The 18315-nt window shown below is 41.1% G+C and overlaps 1 protein-coding gene across 10 annotated transcripts in view; it reads right to left on the reverse strand.

The window, feature by feature from the left end:
- TBC1D1 (TBC1 domain family member 1) overlaps positions 1–18315 on the reverse strand; it is a 112478-nt gene that overhangs the window by 78883 nt on the left and 15280 nt on the right. Inside the window, exon 1 of one of the 10 annotated variants that reach the window (XM_061992448.1) lies at positions 1474–1740. The exons of the other annotated variants lie outside the window; for them this stretch is intronic. Within the exon in view, the coding sequence (XP_061848432.1) occupies positions 1474–1503 (30 nt within the window). The 5' untranslated portion in view covers positions 1504–1740. Of the gene's footprint in view, positions 1–1473; positions 1741–18315 lie in introns of those variants that run through there. 10 annotated transcript variants of the gene reach the window in all.

The following is an 18315-nucleotide window of genomic DNA, read 5'->3' on the forward strand; positions in this document are numbered from 1 at the left end:
AGCACTCCTGAAAGCAGTTAGTGAGCTTCTGCAACTGCTTCTGTTACTCTCTCTAGAAATGTGGCCAAGTCTGCACACTACAAGTTTTGCCTTGTATCTCCTCCAAGACTAACTTCTCTCTGACTAGCTGCTTTGTCCAGCTGACAAGTGAATAAGAAGGGGGGGGGAAACAGACCACCCCTCAGTGGCATCCTGAAGTATTCACTCAACAGCTTTGCTCATTTTTTGACAGCAACCACCTGTACAGAAGACTGGCATATATTTAAGACCTGGTATGGAAATTAGCTGCTATCATTCCCTCAGATAACACAGCAAATCAAGCCTTACATCACCCTCGAGACACAGACACAGTGATGACAGGAGAGGGAACTACTTTAACACCAGACTCACCTGAGAGCTATTTAAACAAAGGAAAAAAGCCAAGTGGGAAGAGGAAAGGATAAATCTGTATTTTTCATGGCAGGGCTTAAACTAAGCAGACTCTTTGTACGATAGAATAGAGCAAATACTTCTAATTGAGAATCTGAATGAAGGTTAACAGTCATACATCACACATTTCCCTCTTACCATCTTCCCAGGGTAGTTTTTTCACTTGTTACATATTCAGGAAGAGGGATGAATAACAGTGGTTAAACAACTGGCCATTTATGCTGGGCAAAACAAAAGTGAGAAACAGGTTTTTTGCCCTGTGCTTAGTAGGCTAGGCTGTCTGTTAGTTTAACTTCAAGACACAGTCCTCTTTTTTTGTTTGTTTTCCAGGCCATTCCTCCAATTCTTGTCTGTCATACACATCTGCTTCATCCACTTGTCCTATCCTGTGTTTTCTCTTGTACCCCATGACAGAATATCATATACAGGCCATTTTAAATTCAGAATGACAGTTTGGAAAAAAAGTAATTGGTTTTTGAAACATCAGCTCAGAACTACACTCCAGATTTCTTTGACCAGTGCTGCTGTTTTGCCTCCAAATGCAGTTTCATAGTTACAGTGCAAGATCCCACTGAAGCTCTACACATACATAGAACCCAGCACATGACATGCATTGCCATACTTAAAAATACAAGCTCCCTATCATAAGCTACTTCAGAGTATAAGAAAAACCAGGAAAAAAGTCCAGAACAAGCAGTGGGAGTGCTGTTACACATTCTCCAGAGCACACAGTGTTAGACTTGAGCAGGCAGCATGACCACACCTTCTGTGCAGTTTTAATTACAGCTCTCTCCTCCTACAGATCCACAGCAAGGTAGAACAGACGGCCAGAACCGCAGCTTTGTTTTTAACCCCTCAACCCAAGCCCTGAATTACATCAATTTTGTTGTACTGTTCCCTTCGAATGCTTCTCCTTTTCCCCAGCTGAACAATACCGCGCAGGTCCGCTCCCTTCGCAGAGACGGCTGACCGGTCTTGAAATGCAAAGCTAACGCCCGCAAACTCTTCGGATAGACTTTATTTGCCTGGCGCGGCGCCGCGTACCTTAGCCACCCAGCTGAACAATGGTGACATCCTACGAGCTCCGGCGCGGCGGCCGCCGGCGGTCCCCGGCTCCGGCCGCTCCTCTCCGTCTCCGTCTCCGCCTCTGCGCTGTGCCTCCCGACTGCCGCTCCCGCCGCCTCATGCGCCGGGAGGGGAGTCCCGCCCGGCCTCGTAAAGTTTCCCTGTCGTCGCCTCCGGGGGCCGGGCACCGGCTAGCGGGGCCGTGAGCTCGCCGCGCCGAAGACTGCCCGCCGCGGCGCCGATTGCTTCTTTGGGGCGGGAAAGAGGAGAGGAGTGCCGGGGCCGCGTCCCGCCTCCGCCGCGCTCCGCCTCCGCCGGGGCGCCCGGGCCGGGGCGGGTGGGAAGGCGGGAAGGCCGGGAGCTGGCCCTCTGGCACCACACCTCACGGCCGTGCCCTTTCACGTCATTCTGCGCTAAAGGCAGAACTCGCGACTGTCAAAAAAAACCCCAAACCAGATCCCCGTCGATCTCTGTAACTTATGGGAATACGCTGGCATCGAAGTCACACGGGATCGAGCAAAAAATCGTCTATTTGAAACCACTGTGAAATGTAATGCTTCCAGTCAGGCTTGCCATTCATATTGGCTAATGGCATTTGACATCACACACTAGTAGTTGCACTACTTCCATAAATAAGCTGTTAAAGAAGAGGAAAAAACCAGAAGGAGGGCAGAAGTCAACAGCATGCATGCTTCCGTCTGGTCAAGGGCTGTTAGCTGCCATCCAGCCAGAAAAGGTGTTCATTCTTGTTGCTCTGGCTACACGGCCTGTGACACATATCCCTACTCTAGCTGTCGGGCTGCCTGAAAACAACTCATTTGCCTTAGTTTGGAGGAAGGGTGCAGAACTAAGTGTGTGTGTGTGGGGGGGGGAGGTGTCTTGGAGTTCACAGGTAATGATCGACTGGGCCCAAAACAAAAAGCCCTTTATTTTCCATCACCCCACAGAAACAAAGAAAATAATGAGATTTGCAAATGGTAACAGGAAAACATAGGGGTCTGTTGTGCACTTCTTCCCAATAAAATTTAACTGCTCAAAGTTAGACACTGAAGTGCCAAATGCAGCTTTTTGCTTTGCCCAGCAACACTTGCTGACAGTCACCTCACTAGGTGAGTGTCCTGCATGTGCTTGCACTTGCATGCTCAGGGCCAAGGGAATAATCTCAAAGTTTACAGCTGACACTGACCTGCTTGTCCAAGTTATTAAACGACATGAGCAAAAGACTGACACCCATGCAGAAAGGCTGGGGAGAGAGGCAAAAAAGAGACAGTTTTGGCCCCTGCTCCAGACAGCATGATCCTGCAGCCTTGGGTTTGGGTCATACAAAGCAAATGAGGGAGCTGGTGGATGAGCTGTATCACGTCCTAATGCTGCACCTGTCAGCACAGCAGTGCTACCTGTGTGTGTAAAATAGGCCACAGGGGGCTGAGGGCACAACACAAAAGCAATTCTTCTCTGGTTGTACCTGCAGCATCCACAATACCTAAGCATGACCCTTCCATCCACTTACATGTAAGGAACGGAGAATCCCAAAACAACAAAAAAAAATGCTGATGCAGAACAGTAACACCTACCCTGAAAAGGTGGCATGAAAACAAAGGACTGCGACAGTGAAGCGTGATGTCTGACATGGCTTAACACATCACTGGTAGCTCAAGAATGGAGGTATCTGACTGTGGAGGATGCACAAGATTGTACATAGAAGCCCACAGATAGACCTGGTACAACCCAGCAGCACTGCAGCCCAGCTGAGCTGGTGGTGGTGGGACTGGAGAAATCTGCTGCCACTGGATGTTAGCACTCTCTAGCAAAATATTAATTTACCCTTCAGTAAAATTAAATCTCGAACAGTTTCATTGGCTTGCTCAAGGGGATTAAAATTGATACAGGAACTTGAAATCCTTTCCCTGAGAAACATTTGACAGGGAGACACAAATTAGTAACCAATATGAGCTAATAAACCAGCATGCAACTTACAGTGACTTTCTCATGGTTGGAGAGCCCAGAGTTTGCCTGGAGCTCATTTTTAATCAACTTGAAACCTACACTGCAGTTTCGGGAATTAAAACCTTGACAAATACATTTAATATTTTCTTTAAAAAAGAGATCCATTTTCTAATAGTTTTACATGTTAAATTAGAGGTGATTCACAAGTATTGACAGTGACTCATTCAGTTATTATGACAGTGGTAATAGTGGCCACTGACAGTTTGATTGCACACGTGTTCTTAGCTGTAAGGCTGATAAATTACCAAATATGACTGACTCTCCTTCTGGTGGTGATCCCTAAAGGTTTATGGGCATGATAAACCAAGAAATTTTCCCTGCTTCTATTGTTCGTGATGTACAGAGCACATACATGAATAAAGTGCATCTGTTCTCAGGGCTTAAAACTAGGCACCTTACAAGAACATGAGAAGTATTACCACCTAAGTACAGTACAGAACTAGGTCTGCTTTTATCTCATAGAGCAGCTGAAGGCAAGAGCAAAGCAGAATATTCCACTTTTGGTGTCAGCATTAGTTTAATTTCTCTAACACTAAGTGTGAACTACATTATTTCTAAGTAATTATTTTTTCCCCTTTCTCTGAGGAGATCCTGTCTCCTTGGAACAGGCTTTCCTGACTGGCATCCCTCCATAGTTTTGAACTAACAATATACAGATCTCCTCTAAGTCCATATTAAATACTGATGTCATCCACGAGATCTGGCTTATCACCCTGACTGCAACTGGCTCAAAGAGACATTCCCAGTATGTCACTTCAACACTACACAGCTTCTAAACCTGTTGCATTCAATTGTTAGACAGATGTATGACTTGAAATGCACTCTGAAACCTTCTACATGCTTCTGTTGAACTGGGAGAAAGTGTAGTCTCGTGGTAAAGACACAATTAGGAGATAGTCAATTAATTTTCTCTGCTTTAGTTCATCTGTTAAGTGGAGATGATATCTGCCAGCCTTGAAGGAAGACGGAGTGGGCACTCTGGCATTTGGGAAACTGCTGGCAGCTACACCTAAATGTTCTGATGTAAAAACATTTGGTAATGCACAAAATTTTTCAGTGTAAATTAAAAGGTCACTTCCAAAAAAGGTTCACCTTCCAAAAAAGATAGATTCAGTAATGTGGTAGGAACAATAACTGCATTCATTTTTCAGGATGTTCAACTTTCTAAAAACAGAGTAGCTGTATTTTTTCTATTTTAAGTTTGGCTTGTGCAAATAACTGTCTCTCCAAAAATACTATACATCCATTTTAAGTAAATGGAAAAAATTCAGGGACAGGGAATAACATCTGTATTGCATAAACAGCAAGTAGCACTTGACACCATCTTATCAAGTGTATAATCTTTGAAAAAACAAAACAAAATCCTCATTCTTATGAACTATTCCACGTTATCATGGAAAGTATTAGCAAGATATTTGTGTCTGTTTTTAAAAATAGTAGCAATTAAAATACGTCAAAGGCACAACTTGAAGCTTACACTGTTAAAGATGATCTATCAGTTTTACAGATGTCCTTCATAAATGTACACATACACAAACACTCCCATTACTTCTCGTCCACAGAGCTCTATATTAAAGGAGAAGATGTGTGAGATATAAGGAAACAGGAAGAAGAACGGAGGCTGTGGTCAACCTTTTAATTCCAAAGAGGATTCTCCTCAGTTTTCAGGCATAAATTATCTTAGCATTTGATTCAGAAATTCAGAGTAGAAAGGTTTTGGTAAAGTCCTTAAACAAAGGACTGGAAGAAATACTATTCATGAGATATGTAACCCATCATCCCATAAGGGACCTCTTTTTACATGAGTGTTATAGAGAATCTAAATCCAAAGAGAAGTAGTTTTATCTTCAACACCTGAAATGCGCTACAGGAGGAGAAGCTGGTAAAAGGACACTTTCAGATGTACAGCATCTGACCAACAAACATGACACATGCCAAAGGTACTAACAAAATCTCTGTACAGAGAGGAAAGAGAAAGAAAGAGAGGTAACTATGGCTATACATAATAGATGTTAAAACAAACACAATCTAGCTTTAGGGTCCTAGTGTCCATTCATAAACATCAAGGATGTCTGATAAAAAGTGCTCCTCTGGACTGAAATCATCTTGCCAATGCAAACACAAAAACATTGATGAGTAAACTTTGGATTGGCAAGGTTTATTCTGGATTAAGTATTTTTTGGCTTCACACAGACAGAAAAAAAAAAGAAAAGAAAAAAAGCAGAAAGCTTAAAGTTGTCAGGAGCTTTGCCATGGGTTCTGACTAACTCCACTCAGGCATGATCAGATGTCTGCATTTGACCGAGATCAAATGTGTGGTGCTGAGTGATCCAATAATGATCAGTCCATCAGATCTCTAGAAATGAGAAAGAAATCCACAGTTAAATCCAGATAGACTTCTGAAGAGATAATTTAGATCTGAATATTTGGATGAAAAAACCTCACAAGGATAGTGTGGCAAATGAGCAATGGAGGAAACTCAGTGCATGGTGGGGAACTTCTGCATGGAGACGTCAGAGGTTCCACACATTTATTTTGTTCTGTGGGGCAGGGTTTTCTGGCAGCTATCAAAACTGGAGCAGGAAAAGTAGAGCATGGGCAGAGCAAAGCTGCAAACTGCAGAAGGAGATGACTGCAAAACAAATGGTGATGCTCCCAGTGTGCAGTGACAAAGACACTGGTCAAGCCCTTGAGATCATCAGCTAGGTCTTGACTGTGGCAGTGGGAAACCTCCAGTTCTTCTCCCTGCAGGGCAATATTTTTTTGCCTTCTCTGTGTCACCAAGCTGAAAGACAACTAGCTGAGCTCTCCAGACTGCTGAGATGTCTCTGGGCAAGAGTGGCAGCTGCCACAGGGATGATACACACCTGCACACACACCTGACACAACTGGATAAACCATAAGATATTAATGATGCAAGAGTGCTTATTTTAAAAATCTCCCTGACAATGGGATGTGAGGGATGTGAGAATTAAATAGGAATTACTGTACCTTGGCACTAGATACATGCTCATGAGGGGACTTTGCACCCTTTTCCTCCAGCCTCCCAGTGCTTCCTTGTGGCGAGCACTGAAGCGTCTAAGGGGGAAAAAAACCTCTCAAATTTTAAGAAGTATTTTCTGAAATGCAATTAATCAGAGTTTATACTTTAAGTGTTCCGTGATCTTGAAACTTCTCTGATTAACTCAAGTTACTCAGATGAGAAGAAAGATACCTAATTTGAAAGTATGTCTCATTTCCTTTGTGGAGAAGCACTCCCTCACAATGGAAAAAAAAACCCCGTAAATACTAAACTCTTCTGTGTCCAATAATGGATGAGTTACATAGAAAAAAAAGTCTAGAAAGCATTGAGGAGAACCAGACTATGAATGAAAAATTACAAGTTTCACTTGACTGCTTAAAATCAAGCCATAATTAAAAAACTTACCGATTCCCCATGTGCTATGAGATACATACACTGTGAATGCCTATTTCCATTACATGGGACTTCATGTTAAGATGTCCATATTCACTTTATCAGAACATTCCAGTAATGAATAAAACTGATTTTTGTACATAATTTTACAGAGTTACAGCCTAGCTCTTTGCTCACATCATTCACTATGAAAACAAAAATAGTCCCACTGCCCTAAGCATATTATTTTGTGTACTCCAGTTCCAACAGTAGGAGACTAGGAACGTATATTGAGTTCCACCGTATGGAGAGCCATGCAAACCAGACAGTCTTCTCAGTTTACTTCATAATTTGTCAATGCTATTAGATTTATTTTCTCAAAAATTAGTTCAGCTGCAACCCCCATAGAGAGTATACAGATTCTACTGGACTTTTACTTAGTTCAGATAGTCTTAGAGCAACATACACTTCAGTAAATTGAAAAAAACCCGACAGAATAAAACTCCAAGTGCTAACCATTCCACTACCAACCCACAATGTTCTTGGTTTTGCTGGAAAAAGCTTAACAATAAAAAAAATCAGTTCAGGTTTAGCTCAGCAGGTGTAGGGTCCAGAACTTTCCTACAGTCAACAGAGTTTATTTCAATTTACATATGATGAACATTTGGTTGTAAAAGCTATTCATTTGAGAAGGATCCAATTCTGCCCCTACTAAAATCACAGACCAAGTTGCTACTATATCTTTAAGCATCTTAAACATAGATAACAAAAAGAGGAAATAAATACCATATTGTCCTGTTCTTTTCCAGAGTCAAGCTGAAAAAATTTTAGTTTCTGTAATGTTGCCCTCATATCATAAGCCTCCCTGCTCCGGTGCTCTTGGACAAAACCTTTGGAGGAGAACTGCAGCAGCCCCTCACAGCTGAATAAGAAGTGCACCCAGCAACTCGCTCAGCCCTCGCTCCACATAGCTTCTCATCACCAGACTTATATTTGATTACAAGCTGCAGCACAGTCCTTCCCTAGGTATTTCCTGTGTAATATGGAATTGAGAACACCACTGGAACCTACTGACTAATTGTACTGAATAATTGTACATGTATGGTAATTTGATATACTGTACATAAATCTGCCTTTTAATGAAATTATCTGTGATTTCTATTTTCTCATGTTTTGCTGTTGATTATATTCCTTCTCAGCAGTCTTGAAAATGGAAAAATTTTATCAGCAATGTTCCCTTGCACACATTTTTAACTTACTGTTTCTTATCTCTCCCCTTCCTGCTCTGTTCTTCTCAGGGCTTTTTAACCCATCAAGTGTAACTTTGGCAGTGATGTGGACTCTCTTGCACTTGTGATTTTATATCTTTTTGGCTAAGCCACGCTCTCTTTCAATTACAGCAAAGCTACAAAATGGCAATAAACCATTTTTCAAAACCAACAGAATAAAACTATTTACAATTAAAAAAAAGGAAACAAAACAATCCAAACCAAACACTTTCACCACAATTCAGTTAGCTTTTCATTCATAAGTTTGCAGCTCTTGGTTTCATTACGAACAACATTCCACATTTAGCTATTTTAAGCCAATTGTGTTTTGACTCCTGAACACACGCTGGAAAACACTTGTGAAATATAACACACAATACAGAGATTTTTAAAACATAGCAACAGGATCTGTCGTTATAGCTTTCTTGTGGTTTTGATAAAGCTGCATCACTTCAAAGGGCGCAGGATATGTTACTGTAAAAGACCACTGCACATTTTGGCCACATGTGCTGACTGCACTTCCGCTTCTCTGCCAGAACAATGGAAGCCTTCATGTGCTGAGTCAGCTGTCCTACAGCCACAGATCCACACTGAATGAACGCCTTCCCTCACTACAGGTTTCTTTAACCATGTCTTTGCACTGAGAATGCTAATAGCTAGCTGTATCATTTCATGTTAAGACTCCTGTAATAGGTAAAATTTAGGAAATGTGTACATATTTTCAGCAATAAAGCCCAAATTATTATTTGATGTGTGGTGCACTACTGAAATAGATGTTACAATAAAACAATCCTGGATCAATTCTGCTGTTTCCTCCCTTCTGGGCATTTCGAGTACCAACTGAGAAGTCTGGCATTCCAGGAGAAAGCAACACACAGCTGAACAGATGGGCTGGGCAGCTGAACTCTTCACTGAAGTTTATCTGGCAAGTTTAGATAGCACTGCAACTCGTGAGTCTGAGCTCACGTATTTGAATGTGCTCACAGACTCTAAGACCCAAATGAGTAAGTCTTTTACCCCGGGATGTAATAAATGCTCAAGTCTCCTGTCAATTTCAATCATAGTTTATGAGTAGAATGTAGGCCAGCTTTAATTAGTTTTCCCAGTTTGTTTCTAACATGCAAACAGCTGTAATATGCAGCCAAATGGAAAGAGATAAAAAATAAATAATCAAGTATTACATTCTCTCATTGTAGATCCATACTGTCATCACCATATGTGTACTTTCACTCTCAACCCAGTTGGGACTGAACTGTAGTTAAGCCTACCACCTGGAAGTCTAATTCAGCTGACATCTCAAGTTGGCATGAAGACTTTCCAAACCGACTGACATGCCTGTGCATACATATGTGTGTAAAAGTCAGGTGACTGAGGGTTACCCAGGTAAGGAAAAATTGTCACATAGGTAGCTTTTATACGGCTTGTTGGAAGTGCAGAGTCTCAACTTGTGTCGAGGGACTTATCCCAAGACCTCGACAGCTTGTGTTCTGTGACTTTAACAAGGAATATATCTAATAATCAGAAACCTATGCCTTGCTTATTTGAGGTTCCTGAGAACTTATCTAATTTTTTCCCATCCTAGCTTGCATATGCATAGTCTATTAAAACACAAAAACTGAAAAAGAAGGGGAATAAAGAAGACTTTAAGGAAAAACTTGAAGCATGCCTTCTGCTGAAAGCCCGCTGAAAACTTCTTCCCAGCAAAAAAGGAAATCTGCACAAAAGCAATGCACAAGTTTATTGTCCCCTGTATCTATCTAGTTCATTATGGAACTAGTAACATTAATGTAAAGAATATTCTGAAGTCCTGCAAGTTTCTAGAAGAAAAACTTTGTCCCTTATCCAGATACAAGCATATTACAGCTCAGAACATGACTGAGAGCTAATGTTTTCACATCTATCAGATATTCTGAGGGGGAACAGAGACATCCCAGCTGATGCCAAAATCTAACCCCAGTTAAGCACATCTTGTTTTGTGATTTTTAATGCCTAAGAATAAACTCCAGACACACTAGTATTTCGGTTATAGACAGCCTCTTTACTTACTGTTGGTTCTTGTGCTAGCTCACTGCATAGAAAAATAGCTACTGATTACAATACCTTTACAGGAATATTTATTGCACACACACACACCGCGCTCACCGCCCCAAGGAGAATCCAAACAGAATTTCAAAAGGACAATCTGGAAAACAAAAGTGTAACAGTAGAATGGCAGAGAATGGCAGTACTGAAATTCTTATCAAAAGCCCAGCAGGGTTTTTAAATTTATTTCAACCAGTCTTGGATTAAGCCTTCAGTATCTCTAAGATAAGGTGAGGAATTCTCCCGGAGGTGGGAAGCAACAGCAGGAGAGATGAAAACTGCCAGAGCTTTCACAGTATCTTACATTTGCTGTGGACAGCCACTAAGTGGCACCTGAACACCTCATCTTACACCATGGTAAATCTATAAACTGTTGTGATGGGGAGGGTGGGGAAGGAGTTATGTACTCTGAGGAGTAATCTCTTAAGAACAATGAAGTTCACTTCCTGCAATTACAGAAACTTTCTAAGGACCTGACAATGTATGAAAATGTTACCAGCAGGAATGTACAGTGTGTTGCAGAAGCAGAAATACCACACAGAGCTCTGCAGAAGTAACTGTTTCCCCTGCTTCCTAAATCCCAGACCCTCTTTGGGAATCTGAATGCTTGATTCCAGCAGATCCTTACTCACTATTGTGCCATTTTAAAATATGCACTTAAACCAGGAAAACTGAAGTGTCTCGTTGCTGCTGGACTGCAGGTCAAACTGATGGCTCTCTAATGTCTTAACATAAATTCTAGAAATTCCTCTGAGTTCAGTTTCAGCTAGAGATCTCTGCAGGGACTGATGTTATTTGTACTTGCAAGAGGCACATTAGAACAGCATTTTAGTAATCATCAGAAAATCACAAGTAATGAATGGGGTTTTGCTTTTCTTAAGACTTTAGCACATTATTATTCCCTAGACATCTTGTACTTTCATTTGCATTTTTAATCAAAGAAAGAAACTATTGTTTTTCTAGTAGTGGTGGTGAATCAACTGTTAATCATCCTGAACATGTTTATGCATTATAGCTATTTTTATCTGGTTTTAAAAGTGCTTCTGTTTCATGTAAAATCTTTCTAAATTAATTAATTACAGAAATCAGAAACCATTTTTTTCCTTATATGAACAACACAGTTATCATTGAAAACAATCTGAAGATAAAAATGAAGTATAATATAATGTGTTTTAGGTGATAACTAAGCATCTACAAGCGTGTTCCATGTCATTGCAAGCATTTCTGTTGCCCTCAATGAACTAGCTGGAATTTAAAGTGCATACAGGTTTTCAGCATCAAAGACTCGGAAGATTTATGTACTATTTGCTTTTTAGACTCTCAAAGGGTAACACCTCCAATTCAGTTATCCACAGGTTTAGATGTAAAATACGCCACCAGGTACTAGATGCAAGTTCCATGTTTCACCTCTGTGCTGAATGTGCCCTCCAGAAATCTCAATACTGCCTTTTATTCTCTTGTCAAGTTCTTTACATTATGATTAGAAGCAACAAAGCAACTCAACAAGTCACAGTACCATCATGATTACTAAGAATACATTTTTAAGCACATTCTCCATGTATGAAGCTAGTTTTGTGGGACTCTCAAAGGCTGAAACAAGCAGCTTGCAAATGAAAAGCATTCATAGAATCATAGAATGGTAGGGTTGGAAGGGACCTTTAGAGATCATCTAGTCCAACCCGCTGCAGAAGCAGGTTCACCTAGATCAGGTCACATTCAATCAGTTATGCAAAAGGATCAAACTTAACCCAGTGCAAGAGCAATCACCAGCAGGGAAGCTGTTTTTATGACCAGCCATAGATCTCAATTATTGTCACTGTGGGAAAAGTGGGAGGAGGGTGGGAAAAAAAGAAAGAATTCCACATCAACTGGCACTTTCATAGGAAGGACAAACCAACTATAAACTGGCATTATTCACTCAGTCCTTGTATCAGATCCTCACTGATCAACCTTTAGGGCAGATACACATATCCGTTTAAGCCTTTATTTGTCCAGTCATACAAATCATTCTTTAGGAAAATATTTCCCACAGCCCTTCCCATAACTTGACGTCCACAGAGAGGGTAAAAAAACAGAAATATAGAACAACTGTGTCTATGCCGAGCAAGGGAAAGCACTGATTTTGCAACAGTGATTTGTTACCATTATTCACTGTGACATACAAGAGGATGGGAGACTGTGCTGCTAAAGTAAATATACTGGTTATATATGCCTCCTCTGCTTTGGTTTTCTGCTCCACTACAGTTAAAAGAGCCCACATCTGATGACCTTAAGGGCACAGCATAAATGTCAGCCTGATGCAGGCAAAACTCTAAATGAAAAGCTGATTGCAGCAAAAATAAGGAGCTATTCCAGGAGGATGATTTACTCAGTATTACAATTTATGAATTGGCATCTTCATATTTTAACATGGATGGCTTGAATTTGTCTATTGGGGCCATTTTAGAATCTAAACAAAAAGAAAACAGAATTGTCTGAACATGAATGTCCATGTTTCACTAGCTTCAAGTGAGCTAAAGCCCAAGCTTTTCAGAGAAATGTGAAGCAGAGAAAATTGAAAGGTTTTGGTATTACCGGTCTTGAGGAAACATCACTGACCCATTCCTACAACCTGATTCACACCACAACCACCTTTAAGTCTGTCTAGAGAGACCATAGAACCTACATGACAGATATGGCCTTTGTCTATTTATATATTTGACAAAAGTTATCTTCCCACATATTTAAACAAAGATGCTACACACTCTGAATATTGTGTTGTACTAACTAGATTACACTGTCCTCAATATGTTATTGTACTGTGTGCTATGAAAACAAACATAGTAGTGGGTAAGACTGATTTTTTATTAAAACTGTTCTTTTTCAAAGCAGGGGTTTTTTTTCCCCTCCAAAATATAGTTTCTGGCTTTAAATTGCATACAACTGTCACTGCACCATGTACCCACAAAATTAATTTAAAAACATCACAACTGTACATACTTTTTATTCCTTAAGATAGTTTATTAATTCAATGAAAAATAAAAACCATTTTCTGAATCTAGATTAGACTTTCTGACTTATGTTTAGAGGTCAACAGGGTGGCATTCTTCCAGAAACTCTTGTCTTAAATTAACTTCAGCAAGCCACAGCAGTGAGTAACTGCACAAAATACATTAGAGTCACTTTATAATCAATTATTCCTCTTTCTAGTATCATACGTTCAGCTTCATATTTAATGTTGCTATAGCTCAAACTGTATTTTCTGATCTCTAAATTTTCTGTATGCAAACTTTTCCACAGGTGTAACTCATATCTTCTTTTTTTTATTTAGCCAAAATTTTCTGCTGTCTGTGAGCTGGTTTGAAGTGGTAGGTTTACTAGGCTGCAAGACGATGAGGAGACCCATTCACTTACTGTGTGTATGTTCCATCTAACACCTTGTCAGAAGGCAGACTTTACAACACCACAGTAAGGTGAGCTGAATAACTTTGCTGTTACCTATTCTGTTATTGTAACCGCTTCTGAAGCTGGGAACACGATTAGTGCTGTGGCAACACGTGGGCAAACACAGCCTTACAACTGAAGACCTACACTGTAGTTTGAGAACTGTGTGGATTCAATAAATTCCCAAATTTTCACATTCATCTTCCACACTAAGTTATCATCAAGCTTTTAAATCAAATTTGAAGACTACAACATCACCAAACTCTTGCAAAGTTTACGAAGTTGCATAGGGTTAACTTATTTCTTGGTGAGAGTATTGCTATTGCTCAGCAAAGCAGAAAGAAATCACTTCAGCAGATATAAGATAAATAAGGTTAAGAGCAGGCTTCTCTTTGGTGTGATATGTGAGATATATAAGGAAACTCCTCTGTGTGAAGAGGAAGTTTCTGAAGGAAACTCTACTATAACTCTGGATGATGTCTGGATGTTACGGTTCCTACTGCCTGTACTGGACTTGATAGGCCACAAGCAACACACCTTGTAAGCCAAAAGAAATGGTTACTAGTCAGATGAGAAGCCATCACAAATTCACTAATTATGTTTTAGCTGCAGTTCTATTGTTTTTTATTTTTGCTACAATCCCTGGAACAATTAATCATCTTGACATGAACTTCGTCTCTAAAATGAAGTGCACATGACAGCACAGTCACACCCCATTACTTTCAATATTATTTAAGTTGAAAAATACTCTAACAATGTTCATCTAACATAGAATACTGTTGAAGTCACAGTAAGAGTTCTTATTAGTCATTCTGCTGTAGAATTTCTGTATGATTTAAGAGACTGAAGAATCTCACAAGAGGTTATTTTTTTAATGTTACTGCCACTGCAAGAGTGGGAATTGGCATCTCCTTTTATAAACCAAGTGATTAACTTCATCTTACTTGGTAAGACATAATTTCTGACTTTAAGTCAGGATTGGTCACTGGTATTGCACAAATTACTTCCTCCATGTGGCAATCACACATAAAGTTGAGGGAAATCACACAATATTTATTATAAAATGAGGGTGAATACAGGAGCACTTAGCTGAGTCAGGATGTCACAAAGTCACTCTAGGTTCTGACGAGCCCCACAAGGCTTGGGATAATAGTGCTAGGGACTGGGTCACTGGCCACTGAAGCTCCCTGAAAGGATTTACACACATGAATCATTTGAATGGATCCCAGGAGAGCTGGTGTAGTCACAGTTATGCTTTAGGCTCATGATAAGGATAAAGCCTGATTAAATGCGAGAGTGTTCAAAGCACAGCTGGTTGTTTGCATTACACAGGACACTCTATTAAGATTTACACAGCTAAACTTTGACCTACTTTATAGACTGGACTATATATGTACATAAATATGTATTTCATTTTTCATTTGTTCTATTGGACTTTTTTATTTCTGGTTTTTGTGTTAATTTCTCCAGTTAGCATCTGGGAGACAAGAGAGACTTTCTAAACCAAAAAGCAGTGCTAGCAGTTTGCACTTATGTAGATGGCACCAAAAAAAGACAAAGTTGCATATGAATATGAGGCAGAAAACAATCAAGTTAAGGTCTCTGTTGTACTGAAATAAGTCCAGTGACCTCATTTTCTTTCAGTGTTTTCTGCTTTTTGCAAAAGAACCACATTTTAGTCTCCCCAGATTCATCAAGCAGTATAATACAGTAGAAAAAGATCACCTCTATCTTTTGAATTATCTTGCCTGAATTATTTTAAGAAAGAGAAATGGTGCTACTAAAAACTGAGATACAGAGCGAGGCTGTATCTTAAGAGTCTACTGTGAGAACGAGTTGTGCAAGTATCATCAGTCACGAAGCCAAGCCTCACAACAACTGTTTTGGAGTTCACTGGGCCTCTGCCGTTCCTTTTATAGATGAATAATGTGAAGTTCACTCACAACATCATCTCTGTGCAGCCACACAGTATGCTAAATGTCGATCATCTGAAACCGGCTTCTGCAGCACATAATCAGATCACAAAGAACATGTAACAGAGAGTACTGCATTCCAGGTAATACAGCATGAGCTACTTAAGTGCATAAGCTATTGTAATTCATAGAAGTAGGTGAAGGTTGTTTAAAAATATAATAGCTGTTAAAGTAATTGTCACACCAAAAAATTGAAGACATCTGACAAAAAGGAAAGATCACTGTTGTAACCAAACAGCTCAACAGCAGGGAAGGTGATATATTCTTTAAAGTGTATCAGCATACAGAGATATGGCTTATCTGTGTGTCTGCTATGGGGCAGATTTGGCACAAAGTCAATGAGTCTCAAGCAGGTGTCCAGTCTGCGGCAACCATATGGGCACTGCAACTCTCATGGCAACAATACTGCAGCTGCCAGAAGCCCAGTTCCTGGGCCAAAAGCTGTCCCTGATTTATGATGTGACAGCACAAAGATTTAGAAGAAGCAAGCAGTCTTGTGTATGTCTTGTGCAGCTGCAATCCTGCTTAAATCACAAGCAACATTTCTCTATAAAACAGGAAAAAAACAGATCTATCCAGTGTTTTCCTATTATAGCATTAACATCTCTAGTAAACACAATTATATATCACAGGCTGTTTTGACAACTTGTGTCCAGACTCTTGGGGGAAAAATAAAAAGAACTAAATGTAACCATTTCAAAATCTGAGTGGAACATTTTAATTCTTTTCATACTCTTAATCCTGCCTGTCATTGATAATGTCACTGAAGTATTTCTTCTTACAAGACATCATGGTCAAGTTCCTAGGCTCTCCCTCAAATCCTCTAAACCTCCAGTTCATATCACAGAAAGAAAAAAGGAAACTTTCATTCTGAGTATCTGCATCACTTTAAATAAATGGCAGTACTGCCTATTACCATTTACTCTGCATATGGAATTTCTTTCAGCCCTGTGACCAGGAGGAACAGGTGGATGAAGCACTCTACAGACAGCTAGAAGTAGCCTCACATTTGCAGACCCTAGTCCTGATGGGAGACTTTAGCCACTCACTTATCTGCAGAAGAAACAACACAGCAGGGCACAATCAATCCAGCAAGGTCCCAGAGAGCATTGACAACTTCCTGAGCCAAGTGACAGAGAAAGTGATGACAAGAGTGCTCTCTTGGACCTCATACCAACATGGAAGGGCTTGTTGGGGATATGAAGGTCAAAGACAGCTTTGGCTTCAGTGACCACGAGATGGTAGAGTTCGGGATCCTGAGAAGCAGGGCAAAAAGCAAGATCCCAGCCTTGGACTTCAGAAGATGAGATTTTGGCCTCTTCAGGGATCTACTCTGTGGTGGTTTTGTCTGGGCCAGGTTTTGGTAGCAGGGAGCTACAGGGATGGCTTCTTTAAACAAAGAGCTGCCAGAAGCTTCCCCTGTAGTTGACAGGGCTAATGCCAGTCAGTTCTATGATGGACCTGCTGCTGATCCAGGCCTGGCCCGTTAGCGATGGAAGTAACAGTTCTGTGATTAACATATTTGAGAACGGGAAGAAGTTGCTGCACAGATGTTAAACTGCAGCAGAAGCAGAAGGGAGTGAGAATGAGAGAATGACATCTCCACAGGCACCAAGGTCAATGGAGAAGGAGGGGGAGGAGGTGCCCACGCAATGGAAAAAAAGACTCCCCTGTGACCTGGGGCGAAGACCACGGTCAGGCAGCTGTGCCCCTGCAGTCCATGGAGGCCACCGAGGAACAGAGATCCACTCATGGGAGGACCCCACACCGGAGTGGGTGGATGCCTGAAGTAGGCTTGCTCACCCTGGAGCAAGTTCCTGGCAGGATCTGGGAGTCTGTGGGGAGAGAGGAGCCCACACCAGAGCACGTTTGTTGTCAGGACTTGTGATTCCATGGTGAACCCACGCTGCAGCAGACCATTCCTCTTCCTGCCAGTGTATGACTCACACTGGGGTAGTGTGTGAATAGATACCCCCAAGGGAAGGACCCATGCTGGAGTAGTTCATGAAGAACTGTAGCCTGTGGGAAGGACTCATGTTGGAGAAGTTCATGAAGGACTGTCTCTTGTGGGAGGGACCCCACACTGTAGCAGTGAGAAGTGTGAGAAGTCACACTTGGGAAGAAGCAGCAGCAAAGTCCATCTGTAATGAATTGACCACAATGCCCTTTCTCCATTCCCCTGAGCCGCTGGAGGAGAAGACAGGAGAGTTCTGGAGAGAGGGAGGGCTGGGGGGAGGTGTTTCAAGTTTCAGTTTTATTTCTAATTTCTCTACTCTGTTCTGATTGTTCACTAATAAATCAAACCATTTCTCCAGAAGTTGAGTCTGTTTTGCCTGTGACGCTAATTGCTGAGTGATCTCCCTGTCCTTAGCTCAACTCACAAGCCTCTTGTTTTATTTTCTCTCTCCCCTGTCCAGGTTAGGAGGAGGAGTGATAGAATGACTTGGTGGGTATCTGGCACCCACCCAGGGCTAAAGCACCACACACTTGAAAAACTGCCATGGAATAAAGGCCCTGGAGGTAAGAGAGTCTAAGAAAGCTGGTTGTTATTCAGAGACCACCTCTTTCGTGCTCAAGAGCAGTCCATCCAAATGACCAAGAAAAAATACCTGCATGGATAAGGAGCTCCTGGCAAAACTCAAGGCAAGGACAGGTAATGTGAGAGGAATATAGA

This window comes from Colius striatus, chromosome 3 (genome assembly GCF_028858725.1).
Source record: "Colius striatus isolate bColStr4 chromosome 3, bColStr4.1.hap1, whole genome shotgun sequence".
Taxonomy (NCBI): Eukaryota; Metazoa; Chordata; class Aves; order Coliiformes; family Coliidae; genus Colius; species Colius striatus.